Source organism: Uloborus diversus, chromosome 1, assembly GCF_026930045.1.
Source record: "Uloborus diversus isolate 005 chromosome 1, Udiv.v.3.1, whole genome shotgun sequence".
In the NCBI taxonomy this organism is placed as follows: domain Eukaryota; kingdom Metazoa; phylum Arthropoda; class Arachnida; order Araneae; family Uloboridae; genus Uloborus; species Uloborus diversus.
Genome location: NC_072731.1, coordinates 86,476,730 through 86,497,405, shown reverse-complemented (window position 1 = coordinate 86,497,405; position 20,676 = coordinate 86,476,730). Strand labels below are relative to the sequence as shown.

The 20,676-nt window shown below is 31.0% G+C and overlaps 1 protein-coding gene across 1 annotated transcript in view; it reads left to right on the top strand.

Moving 5' to 3' along the window:
* LOC129229266 (uncharacterized) overlaps nucleotides 1-20,676 on the top strand; it is a 163,244-nt gene that overhangs the window by 5,006 nt on the left and 137,562 nt on the right. The window contains exons 3-7 of the mRNA XM_054863575.1: nucleotides 290-334; nucleotides 2,172-2,258; nucleotides 7,373-7,449; nucleotides 13,321-13,432; nucleotides 18,678-18,722. Coding sequence (XP_054719550.1) covers nucleotides 290-334; nucleotides 2,172-2,258; nucleotides 7,373-7,449; nucleotides 13,321-13,432; nucleotides 18,678-18,722 — 366 coding nt within the window. The remainder of the gene's footprint in view (nucleotides 1-289; nucleotides 335-2,171; nucleotides 2,259-7,372; nucleotides 7,450-13,320; nucleotides 13,433-18,677; nucleotides 18,723-20,676) is intronic.

Below are 20,676 nucleotides of genomic sequence, written 5' to 3'. Positions count from 1 at the left end.
TTATTTTTTTTAGACAGTCGAAAATTTTGAAAGTTAAAGGTCCTTAGATCCCTTAATATTTTAAAAGTTTCGTAAGAAAATTTTACTAGTAAACAACGTTTTCATCTCGAAAAAAAAAAATCAATTTGAAAAAAAAAAAAAAATGGAGGAAACCTTTTTCTTTTCCACCACCTCAAAAGTTGCATTGAATTTCTAAAAATAACAGAAAGTATAAATTTTTGTGTTTGAATATTTTTGCATAAATATCTTCATGTTTATTTAAATAACAGTTTTTTTTTCTAATTTGCAGTCAAGCAGTAATTCAGATTCAGAGGAGCATGAAACCAAAGCTGATGTAAGTAAAATTTATCGTAAGGTTATTCCCCAGAATTTCAGCAATAACAATTGCCAGACCATTGTTCATTCTTTTCCTTGGCAGACACAGCAGCAGCTCTGTTTTTAGCGGAGTTTCTTTGTTTTTCAGTTCAAACTCTGCACTGAAACATGATCCTACTATTACAACAGAGAGAGAGAGACAAGTGCTACATGAAACTGACTCAAAGCTATTTAACAGTTTTTCAGTTTTCCTTTTGAATTGAAGGAGTTAGAATTTTTTGTGTTTTTACTGAAATTTGTTTAGAAAGTAGCTTTTAGTGAAGAAAAGTAAAGGAAAATAGTCATAGGAAGAGGTATATCTTAAATAAGAGGCAAGACAGGGGTTGGGTTTTGGACTGTCTGAAACTGGTTTAGGACTGGACAGATGGTTTTTTACCGTCCAAAAGTGTCTAAAACCCGTCCAAAAGTGCCCGATCGTGTCTTAAACTGTCCAAAAGTATGCTAAACTTAAATGGGTGTAATCTAATTGATTTTTTTTACTGCAATATTAGTTAAACATTACTATAAATATTAATAAGTTTTAATTAATGAGTATTTGGTAATATTTTTTGCTGAAATGTTCATTTAAAAATATTTTACTTAAAAAAATTGCCAATAATTAATTAGATTACGGAAAAGCTTCCCTATGTAACAGTTGATAGAGTTTAGAAAAGAAATTCACATCATTAACTAATTTCAGTTGCATTTATAACTCAAAGGAATGAAATTTGTAATATTTAGGTGCAAACTTTTTTTAATGGTTTTTGCGTGAAAATTTTACCTGATATTTTAATGAAAATTCTATTTTATATTATAAATTAAAAAATAAATTGAGATGATTAGATATAGCACTTATATTTTAAAACTTGTGCAATTCCTTTTTTTAATTCACATTTTTAATATAATACATTCTGTAACCACAAAAAAGTTTTCTTGCATTTAGTCGATTATTGCACTATATTTTGAACACTTTCTTTTTGACACATGCATAAATGTAGAAAAATTGGTTACTAGTATAAAGAAGAAAAAAAAAACCCTCATGTGTACAAATTGAAGTTTTTAATGAAGAATTCAACTTTTACTTAACTAGATTAGAATCAGATGTATAAATAAGTTACTATGTTTATGTTACTATAAGTTACTATATTAAAATTACTTATATTTATGTTTGAATGTTCACATTGAATGAATATTCAATATAAAACATAACTTTGATATATTTTGTTCTGTTTTTGATATTTGCTAGCAAAATGTTTCGGACAATTTTAGACACAAGAGTTTTTGACAAGACGGTAAAAACCAGGATATTTACCTTGGTTTCTACTGTAGTGTCCAAACCTTGCTATTCCTGAGGCAAGACTGTCTTTTGCCCAAAATTCCTCAATGCTGTTGCAAAGCGCTATGTTTTTTCAATTATGTTTTTGATTAATTATCACTAAAATTCAGTGTTTTTTTTTTTTTTTCAGACTAACAGAGTAATTAAATTTTTTCTCTTGTGAATAAAATAGTAGTCTTGATTTTAAATGCAAAAAAAAAAAAAAAAAAACTTTTAAGCTTTTTTATTTTTTAATTGAACTGAAATAAGTTGTCCCATCCTTTTTTGAAATGTAAGTTTTGCAATTGCTTTAATTCCTATTTTTCTAAGAATTCCTATTTTTCTTCTTTCTCTTCTTACAATTTATTGAGTATTACAAGGAATTTTAGTTCAATTTCTTGGTTAAATAAGTTTAAAAAAAAAAGCTTTTTATAAAGCTTAAATTAAATTGATTTTTCTATTTCTTACTTTAAAATTTTAATTTTATTGTTTCTTTTTATAGAAATCTAAAGGTAATTATTACCAAGAAAAGATATTACGTAACAAGAGGAAACAGCAGGAAATCATGAAGTTAATTCAGTTAAATGAGGTACTGTATCAAAAACTATTTTTAGTTTGTTTTACATGTATGTATTTAATCATTTTAAAATTACAATACTCTTGACTAACAAAACTATACAATCATACAGTACAAACATTTATTTATTTTCTTGCACAATCAAACCTGTCTATCTTGAATTTTACTGGAGAACAGAAATATTCAAGATAAAGAGATTGCAACACTGAGGTTTCCAAAACGAGAATAAAAATGGGCAAAAAAAGTTTTTCTGTATTAAAAATATAAAAATGTTATTATCTAATTTGTGTCCATGCTTGTTTCTAATTTTAATAGTTATTTCGATTTCTTGTTTCGATGATTCTGGTTCAAAAAAATTAAATTCTTATTTTACTGTCATTAGAAAAAATGTAATCTTTTTTCATCTATCAGAGGATACAAAAATGGTTTTTCCTAAGATTCTGAGTTTTACACTTAGGACCTGTACAAACAGCTGTTGTGTACTTTACTTTTTAGTTGAAAATGGATGTTCCAGAGTTACGCTTCAGTCAGGGTGCCATACCCCCAAGAGCAAATGGCATCCCCCTAAAAATACCACAAAAAAAAAAAAAAAGGAAAATGGCAGTTTGTGACAAAAAGGAGGTAACAAGAAGTGTGACATCACACATTTTTTAAATTAGAATATGTTTGTGAAGAATAGTATAATGTGTGAAAGGGTAGAAGTTGACCTAAAATTCCTAAAATTTCACATTTTGTACTAAAATTCCTAAAATTTCGAGTTTTGTCCTAAAATTTTCATACTTTATTCCCTACTTGCACAGAAAAATGAAATGCAACCTAAAAATGAAACTTTTCATGATGATATGCCTGTATTTTAGGACAAAATTAATTTCATAGACCTTAAGATTTTTTTTTCTAAAAAAGAAAGAAAAACCTATGCTGCTGCTTTTTTTTTTCTGGAGAAAGGGGGGGGGGTGCAGTTAACCAAAACAGATGCTCAATATAAAGCTGTTTTATTTGTAAATCTTGCAGCAAAAAAAAAAAGCTAAAAAATAAAATAAGAACACAAATATGAGCACTTGGTTCAAAAAGTAGAAAAAGAGCAAAATTTAAATGTGTTGTCCCCAGGTGGGAAGTAATATTTATTTTTATAGTGCTTTCTTGTGTTGTAATCTGAGCATTAGCTTGTTCTTTCAGTATAAAGAGCCAGTTTGCTCTGTGTTTCTGTTCAGTGAAGTCGGATTAATACTTGTAATTTTTAAATTTAGTAACTAACTTTTTGTTTTAAAAATGTGAATAGTAATTTGTTTTATTAAAATGCCGCGGAAAACAGAATTCTCTTCCTTGTGGTTGCAAAAAGCAAACAGAAATGGATACAAGATCAGCCGTGCAGAAGAGGATGAATTTAAAGCATTTTATTCTGTTTGTACATTATCTTTCCAATATTGATAACCAAGTATTTTCACAGGTATTGATGCGGCAAGAAGTAAGAGGTTGACAAGTAGCTTAAAAAATCAATCTGTATTTTAAATTCCGTGTTCTTTGTCTTCTATTGAAAACAAATTGGTTATGATGAAGCAACCTAAAGCTTTTGTTCCAAATCCACTCCAAGATAAACTTTGGAATGTAGAGGTTTTTTTAGTTTTAGTTGCCATAAAAAATCATTATTCATTTGCATCTTTAAATGATTTATCTGGAATTTACAAGGATATTTTTGATGATTCTGAGACACCAAAAAGTATCTAATTACCTGATAAAGGTTCAGTATGTAATAGATTTTGGACTTGCACCCTACTTTTAATCCCTCCTTATTAAGGACATTTTTTCAACAACAACAAAGCAGATAAAGAAACAATTGGACATCAGGATTGAATTTGAAACGTTTTATCATCTATTATAAAAATAAAGCTTATAAATTGCATTTAGGTTCAAAAAAACTTGATATTTGTTGTCCTAAAATGTCCTAAATTTTATCAAAGTTGTGTCCTGATTTTTGAAATCACTATTCTGACCCTTGTGTGTGATAAAGAGGGAAGGACTAAAGTGAAATGTTTCACTTCGTAACATGGTAGGAAGAAGGTCAAAAATACTGAAAAAAGTGAAATTATTTATCGACACCTCTTTTGTCTCCCACAAAGCGGTAAAAATTTGGGAAAACCTTTTGTGGACCAGTGAAGTTTTTTTTTAAATTTTTTTTTTAACATGCTTTTATTAACTTCACTAGTATGTTTGTAAGTAACTCTCCTGTAGACTAAGAGCTAGTGGCTTATTGCTGTTAGTACATTCCGCTACTTTATGAGCGTTCGTGGCCGAGCGGTCTAAAGCGCGGGTCTTCGCTGACATCCACCTCCGGGAATCATTGGGCGTGCGTTCTAATCCCTACTACACCAAAATTAAATTTATAATCTTGCAACTCAATTTTCGAACACTTTTTGTGATCAGATTCTTTTAAAATTTGGAATGCAACTTCAAACCCAATGATAATGCAATATTCTATGATCAAATTAATTTATTAACAATAAGTTATTAGTTTATTCTAATTAACATGCTTTTATTAGCTGAACTTGTATGTTTGTGGGTATGCTTGTGGGTCCAACTTCCCTTTGGACAAATAGCCAGTAGCTTATTGCATTACTTACAATGTACAAATCAGAGCTGGGGAGTGTAACAATGTTTGCACATGAATTTACCAGAAAGCATTCAAAATGTCTGATGCAAATAATGCAATAGAGTACTAAGATACACTCCATTATAAAAATTGAACACATGCACAAAGATTTCATTTAAGAGTTACAAGTGTTAGCAATATTTAGTATCTAAATCTTATTTAAAAAAAAAATAAACAAAATAATAGCTTAAAAAACTAAAAAAACACGCTTTTGTAGCAAAATGATCTAAAAAGTAAAAAATTAAATAATAGTTTAAAAAACTAAAGAAATACGCTTTAGTAGCAAAATGAACTAAAAAGTTAAAAATAATCTTTGGATGACAAGTACATAAAGTAATTGACCAAACGCTTAATTTTACTGTAATAGAAAAAAATCATGGGGGGGGGGGAGGGCTTCTTATTAGCTGTCTTAATTTTTTTTTCACTTGTTATCCATGCAAAAATGTAAATAGGCAACCCCCCCAGGCTTTTTTTCTATTGCAGTAAAATTAAGTGTTTGGTCAATTACTGTCATCCAAAGATTATTTTTAACTTTTTAGTTCGTTTTGCTACTAAAGCGTGTTTTTTTAGTTTTTTAAACTATTATTTTTTACACAAAAAACTATATTAAACTTTCAAAAACTGTTACATAAGTCAATTGTAAGATTTTTTAAATTGTGATACACTTATACAGTTGGACCCCCCGATTTAACGAGCCTCTATTTAACAAATTTCGCGATTTAGAGAATTTCTCTTTTTCCCCGACTAACATGAAGGTAAAAACCTTTATTTACCGAATATTCAACCCCATAATAATAAATTATTTTAACAGCTGATATTTTTATCAATTTGAGTTAGGAAATATTGGATTGTTTTTCAAATAACATTATCCATATTGTCCGAAGCAGAAAAAAAACTTTTCTTGGAATCAGCAATTTTTGATGGGGTAGGGGGCAACCAATGAATAGGAAGTCTGATGCAGAAAGCTTTAATGAAACTTCCATTAAAACTGTTATTTTTTCAAATGCTTTACATGTCCTGGAAACTGTAAAAACCTATCTCATGCAGTAGACTAAATGAAGCAGTAATTTCTTCTCACCATAAAGTTGAAAGTGAACAATTTCGAGTCAAGTATCAAGGAAATTATCAAACATCTATACACAGTGCTTTAAACTTTCAAATTAATGTGTAATAAGTCCCGGAATGCTGAATAAAAAATTTACACTTTCTAATTATGGATATTTTTGTGCATTTGCTTATTGGGGCTTTTAGACAAGGTAAGTACAATTTCGTAAAAGACATTTCACTCCCCGATATTATGAATAACCCCAATTTAACGTATAAAAGTTTTGGTCCCGAGGAAATTGTTAAATCGGGATCCGATCGTAGTAATATTTAAATGTCAAGATAAGCAACTACTGTAATTATGATAACTAAGCAAATAACCGATCAAGAAAACATCACAGAAAATTAAGAAAATAGATCAAAAAATTAACAGAAAAAATGTTGGATGATATATTACTGTTAGTTTTTTAAAGAATAATTTTTAACGCAGGCAACCAAGCATTTCCTCAGACTGGTGCAAACCAGGAGTTGAGGAAACTCTGGTTTGATCTATCTCATGATTATTTTGTGCCATTTGGCTAGTGTTCATGACTCTACTTCCCATTAACTTGTAATTACTTGATTTCATCCAGTTAAAGATAGTCTATTTCATCCAATTGTTATAATATTGTTCTTCTTATTTTTTAGATTATATACTGTTGTTGTTAAAATGAAAATCAATTTCATTAATTATAAATGCATACATAACTTAATGAAGACACAAGGAAGTTATTTAGTATTTACTTTTTTCCATCAATGAAGAATGCTAAAGAAAATTTCAATCAATGTTTTGTCTGCCATAAAGATGAACCCAAATGTCTGTAAGCTGTTTTAGCACTCTTAGTTGACACCTTTATAAATTTTCCCCTTTTCTAGTTAATGTACTCAAAGATAAAAAAATTTTTTGGTTGTGTTTAATTTGTGCGTTTAAAAAGGAAAAGAATGAAAATTATTTCTGAGTTAAACCAATAGTAGGAAATTTGTTGTTGGTAAAATTTTACATATTTTAAAACTTATTTCTTAAAAATTAGAAAGAGAGGTTATATCTTTAAAAACTTCCCTACTTTTGCAACATATATTTGTTAAATTACATTATTTACAAATTTTTTCTATTGCTGTGCTGTTTTTTACAATCGTATAGTAAATTTTTTCATTCAAAAAAAGACTTGTGTTCAGAGCACGAGACAAATTACAAATTATGGCCCCTTTAGCCGAATCTGAAAATTCAAAAGTACTTTTATCTTAAGTTGTATATTTGATATGTAGACTAAAATTTGTGTTCTGCTACTAAAAGGAATCTGGATCTAATAAGTTCTTATCATTCTGATTAAGAATTTTTGGTTTGCCCTGTTTACTATATGTAGTGCTTAGTTGAGTATAGATTTTGCATTTTTAGGCAAAACAAGATTTTGTAACTGCTCTAGATGAAATAATACCCAAAAGAAAGAAAACATTAAATAAGAAGAGAGAAAAGTAAGTAACTTGCTTGTTACTAAAAATAGTCTATGTCATACATTAACAGCCAAGTTTTATTACTTCTGAAATAAAACGAAAACAGAAGAAGGAAAATAATCATTGCTTTTAGTTGATGTTCTCATTCATTAAAAATGTTTAATGAGCCGTATTTTGCTTATAAAATTATATAAGTATTATATTTCAGTATTATCTAGTATCAAGTAGTATCCGTACTTTAAAAAATTGCCATTGGTCACTCATTGAAGTAGAAACAAAACAGTCATATAGCCAACAAGTCAGATTTAAGATAAAACAGGGATGAAAATCTTCCGCGGATTCCCGATTTTCCACTTTTTGTATTTTTTTCATTTCCTGACCGCCGAGCATTTTCGAGGGATTGATCGCGATGGTGTTCTTCCCGTCAGGATTTTTGCTGACTCACGTGTTCTTTCTAAGAAAGAAGAAAGGAACTTCTTTCGCACAAATGCTCCCTCACCTCCCTTCTGCCCCGAACTTCCCATCAGGATTCTTGCTGAAGCACACGTTCTTTCTTGAGTAGCATACCTGCCAACTCTACTTGATTTTCCGGGAGACTCCCGGATTTTTGACATTTCTCCTGGTCTCCCGATTTTTATTGAAAATCTCCCGGTTTTTATTAATCTCTAAAAAAATCCTTCCATTTAGGGATTTTCTTGAAAATGACAACACCAAACCCCTTTAAAATAAATTTTTACATCATTTTAGCGCTTTTACTCCATGGTTTGAAAGTTTCCCACTCAATTTCAATCTGGAATCTGGCAACATCAGTTCTTGTTTACATTTGCGATCTCGCTTCGCGCACTCATCGCTAAGCCTATGTTGCTTAATTAAAACATTTCTTCCTGTACACAAAACGACCGCTATTATCGGGCACTTTGCGGCCGAAAAAAGTAGATTAAATCTTGTTGAAGACCTGAAAAAAAACCTGTCTATGATTGAATTTTTACAGATAAATGAAATTCTTTTTTTCCCTAAATAACTTTTCATTGAAAAAGTATTACTTTAACTTTTATTCTTCCATTAATTAATTTCATTAATTAAACTCTGTATATGACTCAAGGAACTTGCATATGATTGTACTTTAAGAGATGGTATAACTTTGATATACCCCCCCCCCCCCAAAAAAAAAAAATACGCACAAAATCTGGCACTCCCTACGGACTTTTTAGGGTTGCTGTTTCTTATTTTTGTGCTGCCCATTTAGGTTTTTTCAGCTTTTAGGTTTTTTCTGTTGCCAAATTTAGTATTTTCTTGTATTTTGTACCATAAGTGAGAAAAAAAGTGGCCAAATTTCCGATTTGGGGGGAGTATATCAAAGTAGTTCCTAAGAGATAATAAAAAATCCCCATTTTCCCCTCAATAACATGGAAAAAAGCAATATTGCGCTACATTGAAAAAATCTACTGGATTTTTTTCTTTGGATGTTGGCAGGTATGGAGTAGAAAGAAGAAAGGAACTTTTGCTGTGTTAGTGAAGAGGGTGAAATAGGAGTGGAGGGGGAAATTTTGGAGAGTGATGGTGGGTGCAATCATTAGATGTTGCTTTTGAAATCTGATTGCATCCGCTTCTGTAACACTCTCTCATTTTTATCTGCTATGCCATTCTACTGCTTAGAAATTAATACCTTTTTTGTAGACTAATATTTTCAAACCTTATGCTTTATTTATTATTATTATTATTATTATTTTTTTTTTTTTTTTGAAGACTGCCACACCCATTCAAAAATATTTATCCTATTCCATCTGAGTTAATTTAAGCCAACTCATTCTTCAAATCTAGTTTAATTTTTCTTATCAGGCTTACCAAAGATATAGCTCTTGAAGATCTTAAAAAATTCAAATTTATATTAATTATACTGTGTTATTTTATTATGACAGACATCAAGGGCGCCCATATGAGGGGGCAAGTGGGGGCTCAAGCCCCCCCCCCCCTTTGAAATTAGAACTTCCTTGCTTTTAGTACTTTTTTTATTTCCAGAAATATAAAAGCATTTCTTCTCTTGCTATAAATGAATAAGTTATTAAAAATGTCAAATTTTACTAACTCGAATCAGTACTGAAATTGGTTTCTATGGGGAAAATATCCTGACACATATTATGACACATGTAAATGTAGGAAATTAAAGATGCTTATATTCTCGAATCATGACATTGTTTAAAACTTTTATATCAATTTAAAAATAATCATTTCTATGCTAGTGCTTAAAATGAGCATCAAAGCTCAAAAAGTTTTAAATTGGGTTTAGTTTTTTAAGGATTTTTATAGAATATACCCAGCTGTTCCACAAAATTTCAAAATGCTCCTCAAATTGTTTCTCCAAGATTAGCCACACTGATAATGTCATTTTGTAATTATGGTGTCCAATGATTCAATTTGTATTAAGTGTAATTATATGAAAGTTTTATAGTATTAGATGTCACATTATAAAGTTTTAATTTCACCTGATTTGTGGGCTATGGGAAATTGAAAGTGGTAGATGGGATTGATATATCTGTTAAAATTTTAAATAAATGTAAGCTTATTTAAACATTGTTAGCATTTCTACTAGTAAAAAAACAAACTAAAAACATTTATCTATTATAATATTTACAAGATAGTATAGCATCAATATAATTTTGCTTAATGTAATATATATATATATATATATATATATATATATATATATATATATATATATATATATATATATATATATATATATTCAAATTTTAGGTCTTGCAATTTTTCCTCTTTTTTGACTTCGGACTGTTTTCATACCTGAAAAAAGAAACATCACTTTTCTCATCATAATAGGGGAACGTGTGGCAAAATAAAGCAGCGGGGCAAAGTGAAATGTTAATTTTTTTTTTCAGTTTGCAGCTCCATCTATCAAACTATTTTCTAAAGCACATATTTGATTCCAGTCAAAAAATAAATGGCTCAAAAGATCAATTTAAAAAATTGATGATCACTCACTAACACCCGTGGAATAAACGTGATTTTATAACACATCTTTCGCCATATGGGAAAATTGGACTCATTGAAAAACATAACAAATTACAAAATTTGCTGTATGGCAGCATCAGGGTTCGTACGCTCCGGGAAAACCGGGAATTGTCAGGGAAAATGACACTGTCAAAAATGTCAGGGAAAAGTCAGGGAGTTTTCAAATTTTATCCTCCAAAAATTTTTTTTCCATTTTTTTCCCAAGGAATTAAGTACCATGAGATCTAGTCTTTGTTTTTATTGTGATTTCACGAAAAAAATTGTAAATTTTTATCTAAACCGACGCTGGCACTTGAAAACTGCAATCGAAAAATGAACGTTTTTTTTCACAACGAAAAATGCGCCAAAAGAGCGAAGATTTTCTTACATGGAGTCAGTGAGGGGAACGCATTTATTTCTACTGCCTAAAGTTTTAGATGGGTTGCCACAACATTCTGTTCGTTTCAGGGTTCGTACGCTCCGGGAAAACCTGGAATTATCATTGAAATGAAAATGACATAGTCAAAAATGTCAGGGAATTTTCCAAATGTGTCCCCAAAATTTTCTTTTCTCAATTTTTTCCCAGGGAATTTTGTTTTATGAGATCTGATCTCAATTTTTATCGATGTATTTTTAAAAAATTGCAACAATTTTAAAGCAATAAAAAAAGTGGCGACCCAAAAAATCTTCAGCAGCCGCCATTTTTGTCTCTTAGTAGTTCCCAAGGAAAAAAAATATCAGGTGAACAAGAATTATGCACAAACTCAACAGGAGAGAAGACAATTTACTGCTTCGGAAGCACAACCTGTAGATGGGAGGGTCGATCGAGGAAAATCGTTTTTTTTTTTTTTTTGATCGGAAAATCATTTCAGCTACGTGTGAAACGTAGTCGCCATCTTTGGTCATTCACAAGATGGAAGTAGATACGAACCTAAAATGCCTAAGTTTCTAAAAACAAAGCAGAATTGGATGTTTTCTTTAATTGAAAACTGATGAAAATAACAAAAAATGATCTGCAAATTGTTTTTCTATTATTATTATTATTTAAAATAATTTTCTTGAGAAATGGAAAATTTTGTTCTTGAAACTTAATCTTATCCTCACTGCCTTGGACGCAGATGTGATAAAAACTTTTCAATGAATTGTAGTTTCATGAAGATTTAATTATTTTTTAATTGTCTTCGTGCGACAAATTAAAAAAGTCATTTCTTATTTTTGGGCATAGCCGCCATATTTGGTCATTCCCAAGATGGAAGTACACAAGACTTTTTAAGTGCCTTAGTTCCCGAAAACGGCATTGGATGTTAATTGCAATGCAAACTATTGAAAACAACACAAATTGTGCCTTTTTTCTGGATAATTTGTAATTATCTTCTAGAAAAATGCAAAATTTAATCTTTTTAACATTTTTTTGTTTTAATTGATTCAGACTCTTATGTGCTAAATACTGACTATTTTGCTTTTATTGTAGTTTTTTAAGGATTATTAATTTTTTATTACTACTTTTATACTACAAATCCAAAAATCTACTTATTATTTTAAATTTTTCACTTTGTCGCCATATTTGATCGTTTGCACTATGGAAGTAGACTTAAACTTCCAGAAACAGAATTAGATGTTTATATCAAAGCGAACTATTGAAAATAACATTAAAATGTGCAAAATGTTATGAATTTTTGAAAATTAACTATTACTTTCTGGAAAAGAAAACTTGAAATTTTAAGGAAAGCGTCCTTTAATATGTGAAAATAAAAAAAAGATTATTGGCATTGGCCTATGATCGGCGGATGTTGATTTTTGTTACTATGCATTACATGGTATGCCAATCGATGCAACAAGTTAATCATATTTATACTGAAATTTAGCTTTGCATTTTGCTCAATATGTTTTGTGTAACCTACTAATAAGAAAATAAAAAGTATTGTAAACCAAAAGCGGATGCTAAAAGGTTGCTGCAGGACTACAGCAAAACGCTATAATATTACACGTGACATCAAAGAAACGCTAAAATAAGTTGAAAGTACTCTGTTTTCAACAAATAGTAAACAAATTAAAACAATTTTGAACAAAATATTTTTTAAAAACTTATAATTTTGACAGAGAAAACAGAGGAAAAAAAATTCCAAGTTTTTTTCTTTTTAATCTAAGGGGAGAAGTTTCAGTTCTTCTACAATCGCTACTTTAAACAATTTTAATTATTTTGAAAATATTACTGTTTAAACTTAAATTTTGAATGAAGCGAGTAACCTGGAATTTTCTAAAAAACAACCTGGAAAACTTGGAAAAGTCAGGGAACTTTTTTTAACCAAAAGTGTATGAACCCTGCAGCATTCTCTCAACAATGCAGATGATGATGATGGGGGGGGGGGGGGTGAGTGGACTCTGAAGTCATCAAACTAAGTGAGGACAGAATGTTCCATTTATAAATTTATATTTAAAGAATGTTGTAGGACCATTTATCGTTTAAAAACGTTAAAAAATAGAAGGTTTTCTTTGAAAATGTCCTAAAATTCAATACAATACAGTGTTCAAAGCAAACTACATTTCAACAGAAATTTTTGTTCTGTCTGATGGTAAGTTTACTTTTTTGTGCGTTTATCTGAATTTGTGTTAATTGGTGATGTGCATGAAAATTCAAGCAAATGTGGTCAAATTATTGAAAAGATTTCTGACAAATTTTAGAATTGACTTTTAAGTGTTGTTTTGTCTTTCGACATACTGTGCGCCGAATTTCAGGAATGTAATTGCAGTTTCTTTGTATGGATAATGTGTATAGGTACACTCACTTCCTTTAATGATAAGTAGATGAATTGAATTGATAAATTGAATAATTGAATACCTACAAAATGAGTGTTTTTCTGATATAATCTTTAATTTATCCACTAGGAAAATATATGAAGGACCTCTTAGAAAAAGTGACCGTCATAAGGATAAAACAAGAAAAAATCTTTCTATGAAACGAATGTTTGCTCATGCATTTTCTTTGGACTCAGATGAGGTAAACGTTTTTATGTGTGTGTGTGTGTTTAAAGTATATTAAGGGCTAAATTCAGGACAAAGTAACAGAATTTCTCTGAACCCTATCTTGATATAAATCTGAGTTGAAGATCCCAGTTGTGGATGATTTTAAACCATTCCTTAAAAATGCAAGAATTTGTTTCTTTGACTTATGTCTCAAGAGTTATTCTTGTTTAAAGAAAGGTTTTCGGGTCCGAGGTGCATATAGGTTTTTTTTTTATATAATTGAGAGATTATGTGTATCTCTACAACCGAAAAATCTATTTTTGAAAAAAGAATTTTTCTGATTTAATATTAGTAGAAAATAAAATTCTCTATTTCAAGTTTTTAACATTGTCTTATTTTGTGTAAATATTTTTAATTAATATTTTTACTTAGTTTTTTCAAGACTTTATTTGGTTTGTGGAAACAAATCACTGAAAATGTTACAAATACACCTTTTTGTAATGTTCTCCTTTAGTACTAATCTATTAATGATAAAATTTGTACTTGATTAGAATTTGTGTTTTGCCTGAGTAAAAACAAATATTTAACTGCTTGAATTGCAAGCGATTGAGTTAGTTATATTTTTCAATGGAACCAAGTTTTATGTAGCGATGTTTCAAAAAGCCACCTTTATTTACATATTTACTAGTTTTAATCAATATAAATAAAGTCAATATTAAATATTACATGTCGACACCTTTAAAAGATCTTTCCTTAAGAAAATTTTTCAGATATTTTAACACATTCTAAGCAGCAGTAAATGTGCCTACTGATACATATATGCTCCAGAAAAGTCCCCCAAAAAAAGGCTTTTTTGAAAAAAAATTTTGGATTTAATCTGCCGTATATGTTTGTGCGTAAGTCCCCCCCCCCCCCGACTTTTGGGAGGAAAAGTGTGAAAAAAAATTGAAAACCTGCATATAAGTCGAGCCCCTACTTTTTGAATAAATTGAGAAATATTTGCCGCTAATTTGGAATATAACCGTTATAAAAAGAAGGAAAATGAAATGTAATGAACATTTTTATGTTAAAAAACGTCTGACTATTATTCTTTTGCACATAAAGAGTTCACTTCTGCAATCGTGATTTTTGTAGAGTTCGATTGTGCTGTTAGGATTTTTGTTGCTTGTTGCTTGTATTTTGACTAAATATCAATAAATTTCTGCTCTGTAGCCATATTACATTCTTTTTTCTTTTAAGAGCATTAATATGCGACTATTGGGAAAATTCCTGAATACGGCCATTCCAGCACTTTTCGCATCGTCGGGCAAATCCCACGAAATCCCACACATGTTCAATCGGTGACATATCTAGAGAATATGCAGGCCAAGAAAGAAGCTGTACCTGTTGCGAATCAAGGTAGGATTTGACAGTCCCAGGGTTGCCACGCACCTGGAAAATATGGAAAACCTGGAATTGTCAGGGAAAATGAAACGCCTAAAATGGTCAGGGAAAGTCACAAATTTCTGCAAATGTCAGAGAATCTCTCTCAATTTTTGCTTCTGATGGGTGAAACTGTTGCGTAAAAAAGTGGAAGTCCGGTAAATGTCACATTCCAGATGAGCGAATTTTCCTGATAGTTGAGAGGAAGAAAATTTAAGCTCATTTTTAAGTACTAAATGTAATAAGTAAAATAAATAAATAAATAAATTTTTTAAAAAATCCATACATAAATTATGAAACTCTGATTTATATCATTACATTTTATTTTGCTTCTTTTGGAAAAAATCAAGCCATGCATTACTACTATTTTTCACAAAGTACGTGTGGTCGTACTAGCATTTTAATAGCCTTCATTCTACTTTTTTTTCTTTCTTTTTCATGAAATGAATGATCATAAAAATTTAAAGCCTTAAAATTTTAGCTTTTGTAGGTTAAAACTTGTTTTTTTTTTTTGGAAACATACCAACATTTTGAAATTGACTTTGCTGAAAATTGCTTAGTGTGTTTGAGATTTCAGTCCATATGCATCCTTCAAGTTTTTCCATCATTTTAATGTTTGGAAGTTATTTTAATTAAGGCTTCCTTAAGAGGTTTTCCACCAGCTCAGTCACTCCTATACCGGGCTGATGAGTGTTAGTAAGCACTGAACTGCAGTCCTCGGCTGGAATTGACTGAGCTGGCGGTGTATTTCATGTAGAATTGAGTTAATTAGCAATTACATATTTGTTTTGTAAAAATACTGAGTTGTAAAAAATGAGCATTTAATTTTTTTAGTTCTTCATTTCCTTTGAAAGCTAAGGATTTGTAAAAAATCTTTTGAAAACAAAAATAAAAGTCCATTTTAGAAGAATAGTGTAATAATTTTTTGTATTCTTTTGTATTAAGAATATGAATTTTAAATTGAATCATCATTGCAGAGAATATTTATAGCATATATTGTTAGTTTTGAAACAGAATGAGCTATGATTTTTATAAATCCTTGCTTGCCAAAGAAAGATGTTACGATTTTATCACAATGCGGATAATTTTTTCCCATGTTTATGTACAGTCGAGAATAGTGGGAATGTCAATGTTTTGGAAACATCCATCATGGTTTTTGTTAAAACATTGATGTTTTAATTTTGAATTTTTTTTTTTTTAAGCATCAATGTTTTTTAAAAATATGTCACACCACTTGTTGAGAGTGTAGTATCAACAAGGGCATGTTGGTCAAAATTTTGAAAGAAAAGTCTTGTAGCATTATGGACTGACAGAATGCTGTTCTTCATGCTGTAATGAGGGGGGGGGGAAGACTTAAATCAAATGAGATTTCTTATATGCTCAGTTATGCCAGAATGGTTCCTAGTACATATCATTATGCAATAGGAAAAAGTTGCCAAGTAAGAAAAAGAGTAAAAACAAAAGTGCTAAGAAAAAGTTTTGAGTAATAAAAATTGCATTGAAAGGGAAACAAACTTTTGCAAAACATAATTGCAGAGATTTAAAAATGAAAGTATTAATTGGAAATATCTGGCCTTTCAAAGCATTTGTAGTTAAATTTCAAGTTTGTCTTAACCCAGATATTGATAAAAATTATCGATAATGTCTTAAAGCATTTTTTGGTTAATAAGTTAGTTTTATTTACAGTAAAAATTATATTGTATTGATATTAAATGACGTAAGTTGACATACATTATCCTAGAATTTTTCCTAAAATCGACTGGAAAACCTGGAAATGTCAGGGAATTTCATTCTTGCGACATGTGGACGGCATTATCCTGCTGGAATACAGCCCTTGGCAATCCTTGCAGAAAAGGAATAGCTTGGGGCTGTAAAACTTCATTTATGTATCGGGTACTGTTCAAATTGCCCACAATTCATAGCAATTGTGGTCGTCCATAATATGCTATGGCGCCCCAGACTATAATTCCGGGTGTTCGTCCACTGTAGTGTTCAATAATGCACTCCGGAATGTGCCGTTCACCGGCATAGCGCCTGACATGAATTTGGCCATCATGGTGCCACAAATTGAAGCGGGATTCGTCAGAAAACACAACCTGCAGCCAATCAGCACGCCAGCTCCTATGCACATCAGCCCATTGTAGCTGCAGGTGGCAATGGTTTTGCGTGAGAGGAATCCTGTATAAAGGAATCCTTGTGCACAGCCCACGCTGCAGCAGACATCTCCGATTTGATGAAGCACACAATGAAACACCTGTAGCTGTTGACCACTGTGCTGCCAATAGTCTAGAAGAAGCTGTGCGGTCCGTCAGCGCCATAGACACCAGATGTCTGTCATCACTAACTGACGTCACATTTCGGGGTCCACTCCCGGATTTCCGAGCTGTCCGACCCTCATCCGTCCACAGCTTCCAAACACGCATGGTTGTGCTGCTGTTATGCTGAACACGAGCGGCTACTGCACCATAAGACAATCCAGCTTCACGAAGGCCGATGATTCTGCCCCATTCAAACTCAGAAATTTGCTCGAATTTCGCTTTCTTTCGTCGAAGAAGCATAGTAAAAATTCAGTTAACGTTTACTCTAGCATATAACCACTGATAATCATACACGCCTCACTACAGCAGTCTATTTATATTCAGTTTGATCCACTGTTCAGAGGACACTGCTCAGCATACGCATGCGCTACCCGTCTGCAGTTCAAATCATTTGCGTATCATGCCCTACTTTACATTTCCTGCAATTTTCAGCTCACTCTCATAAATCCTTTGTGGTGTTGCAATTTTCACAAACAGGTGTGTAGATTTTAAGTGTAGTCAGAAGTTATGTCTACCAAAAATTCATTCTGTGTCTTAAAATGTCGGGTTATTTCTTTTCAAAATTCACTCATAAAAACAGGTCATTAAATAAAAATAAGTATAAAAGTTGCGCACAAAAATCTTGCAATTTTGTTATATACGGAGAGAGACAAAGACCGTCAAAAGTTGTAAGATCTTAGGAATTGGCTCCATGAGAAAGTTTTAATCATCAGAGAAATTATGTCTCAGAATTTGTCAGAAAATTCACATTAACATAGCTTCTGAAAGATTCTTTTTTCTGATAGAATTCCAAAGTATTTCTTAGTTACAAAGTATTTTTTAGTCGCCTGAGCGGATTAGTTGGACCCCCAAGGTATAAAATATATATATCGCTAGATTTTACCATCAAACAACCTTTTTTGTTGTAGCAGTAACAATGACTTGGTCAAAAAACTATGTTTTGAAAGGTATTTGGCGTGCAGCAACAAGATAATCCGCTCACCCTGCAATTAGTTAAAGTGAGATTCCTTGATATGTAGTTTTGAGCTTATGAATTTTGAAGCAGTTGAATGTAAAAAATTGTCAGTAAAAAAAAATGCAAAAAAAAAAAAAAAATGCAAAGAGTTTTTTAAAAAATCCTGTATTTAGAATCGGCATGTTTTTAAGCGATTCCGATTCAAAATCAGTTTGACTCTGACTATGCAGCCTTGGTTTTCAAAGACGAGCTAAGTATGATATCATCCTTGAATGAGAGGAATGGGGGGGGGGGTCCAGAATTTTAAGACAGTTTGTGTGTAACTAATTTCTGCCCTGCATTCATTAAAATCAAAAACTTGAATTATAATACCACTCAAAGCTTTTTTTAATTGTTTTTATGGTATATTTCCTTTTAAGCACACGTCTGTAAATGATTACTGTTACTGCAATAATTTTAATGTCTATGTCATTTAATGTACAATGTACCTATGAATTGAAATGTTTTTTTTTTTTTTTTTTTTTTGGAGGGGAAAGGTAATTATGATGTGGTATTTGAAAATCTTTTTCTTTTCTCCCTTCCAGATGGAAGATGATTCAGAAAGTGATGATCCTAGCCATAGGGAAAGGGTATGTTTGGAATCTGTTTGTGTCCTTTGAATAATCGTGTTTAAGATCTTTGGTTCCCCCCTCTTCCCCCCGAACAATCTTAATTGTTTACTGTCCTCTCTTTGCCAAAACTTTATGAGTGGTAGATATAAAATGAGTCATGCGATCATTTTCAATTTTGTTGAGTTACACACAACCTTGATTTATATGTTAAAATTCATCGGAAATTTGATTCTATTTCTTCTTGAATTCTGTTAAGAATATTAATAATTTTTAATCATCCCAGGCATGAGATTCTTCCTCGGATGCACAAATTTCCACTTTTTGAAGTTTCCCCTTTTTTTCCAAAAACTTTTATTTTCTGATTTTTTTTTTTTTTTTGCCTTATTTCTCTCCCATATTTTTTGCATTGTTTATGTGTGTGAAATTACTAATCCTGTTTTTTCGCGACCTGATGTTGAGAAATCAAGGGAAAAATCATGTGGATTTAAGATGTCTTAAGAATTAATTGGTTTTTGCCCCCTTTTTTTTCTTCACTAGTTTTCCTAACACCCCAAATAGGGAGCAATAACATCAGGGGCTTAGGGTCTCCAAATGACTAAAACTGTTTAAGTTTTGATGGATTGTTTAAGAGTTTTTTTTTTTTTTAAATAGGATTTTTTCCTTTATTTATTTCTCTTTTTCTTCTGCTTACTTAAGGGGTGCTTGTTATTCTGCACCCCAACAAAAAATTTGAATGGGTGGTTGAGCACCGTAGCACCTCTGAAGTCATCACTACTGGTTCTGTGTTTATCAGGTTTGAATACAGGGGACCCTGAAAAGTGTTTGGCCTGGAGTCTCCCAATATTTTAATTCATACCTGCTTGAGCTGGTTACAAATTTAACTATAGATAATAAAATAATTTTGAACACAAAATTTAACATTACAATACATGATTTCATTTTAAACATATTAAGAATTGAAAAACCAAATATGAATTCATTTGTTGTCAGCTAAGACTTATGTGAGGTTCACATGGACTGCTAAATTACTTTTATAACGCCCATGGGAGTGCTGCCACTGTTTGTTCTTGACCGACTTTCAACCAATAGTTTGTAAATGTTGCACAACGTTGCTCACTTTCAATGTCTTGTCCAGCTTTGCTCAATATTTTAATTTTATGTTTGCTTACGGGTCATTCTCCAGAAAACGTAACTTTTGAACACAAATATTTTTCAATTTCGCAACCTTTTGTTTTCTTTTTTTTTTCATTCTTACATGAAAGTATTACCTACTAGAAGTTACCATAAACAATGGCCGAGCTAAGTTCCAATTATTTTGCTCATAAATATAAAAAAATTAAAAAAAATTTTTGTCCACGGAAATAAAATAAAAGAAAAACTTTTAAAAATCAAGGGCAGTTTAGTATCAAAGTAGTAATTTTGTTAATTGTGCCAACAATTAACCAGGGTTTGAAATAGGGTTCAATTTCTAGGGGGGAATGTTCCCCTTTACTTCAGATTCCAGGGGGGATTTTTTGAATTTGCGGGAGAATTTTTATAAGTTTTGAAAATTTGTTTAGAATTTTTTTGTAATTCATTTTTATTTCATTTTTCTATTTATTCATTTTTAAATTATATTTTTGTAATGTAATATCAACCCCATTTTTAAAATATTATTCAGTAATTTTGCAATTTTATTTTGTTATTTCAATTGTAATAAAATATTTTACAGCTAAATAACATACACATACACTCAATTATTTTTTAAAATAGACCATTCCTGATCTAATTATCCGAATGGGGTTCGGCCCCATTCCTGATCTAATTATCCGAATGGGGTTTGGCCCCATTGTTTAGAATAATATTTCTACTGCACAAAGACTATTTCTGACGATCAAAAAGTTAAAGTAAAAAATTGTCTATACCTTTCGAAAACGGACTGTCGTTTCCAGCAGCTTTCGGATTGCATTTCGACCGGCGGATCGGACTCATT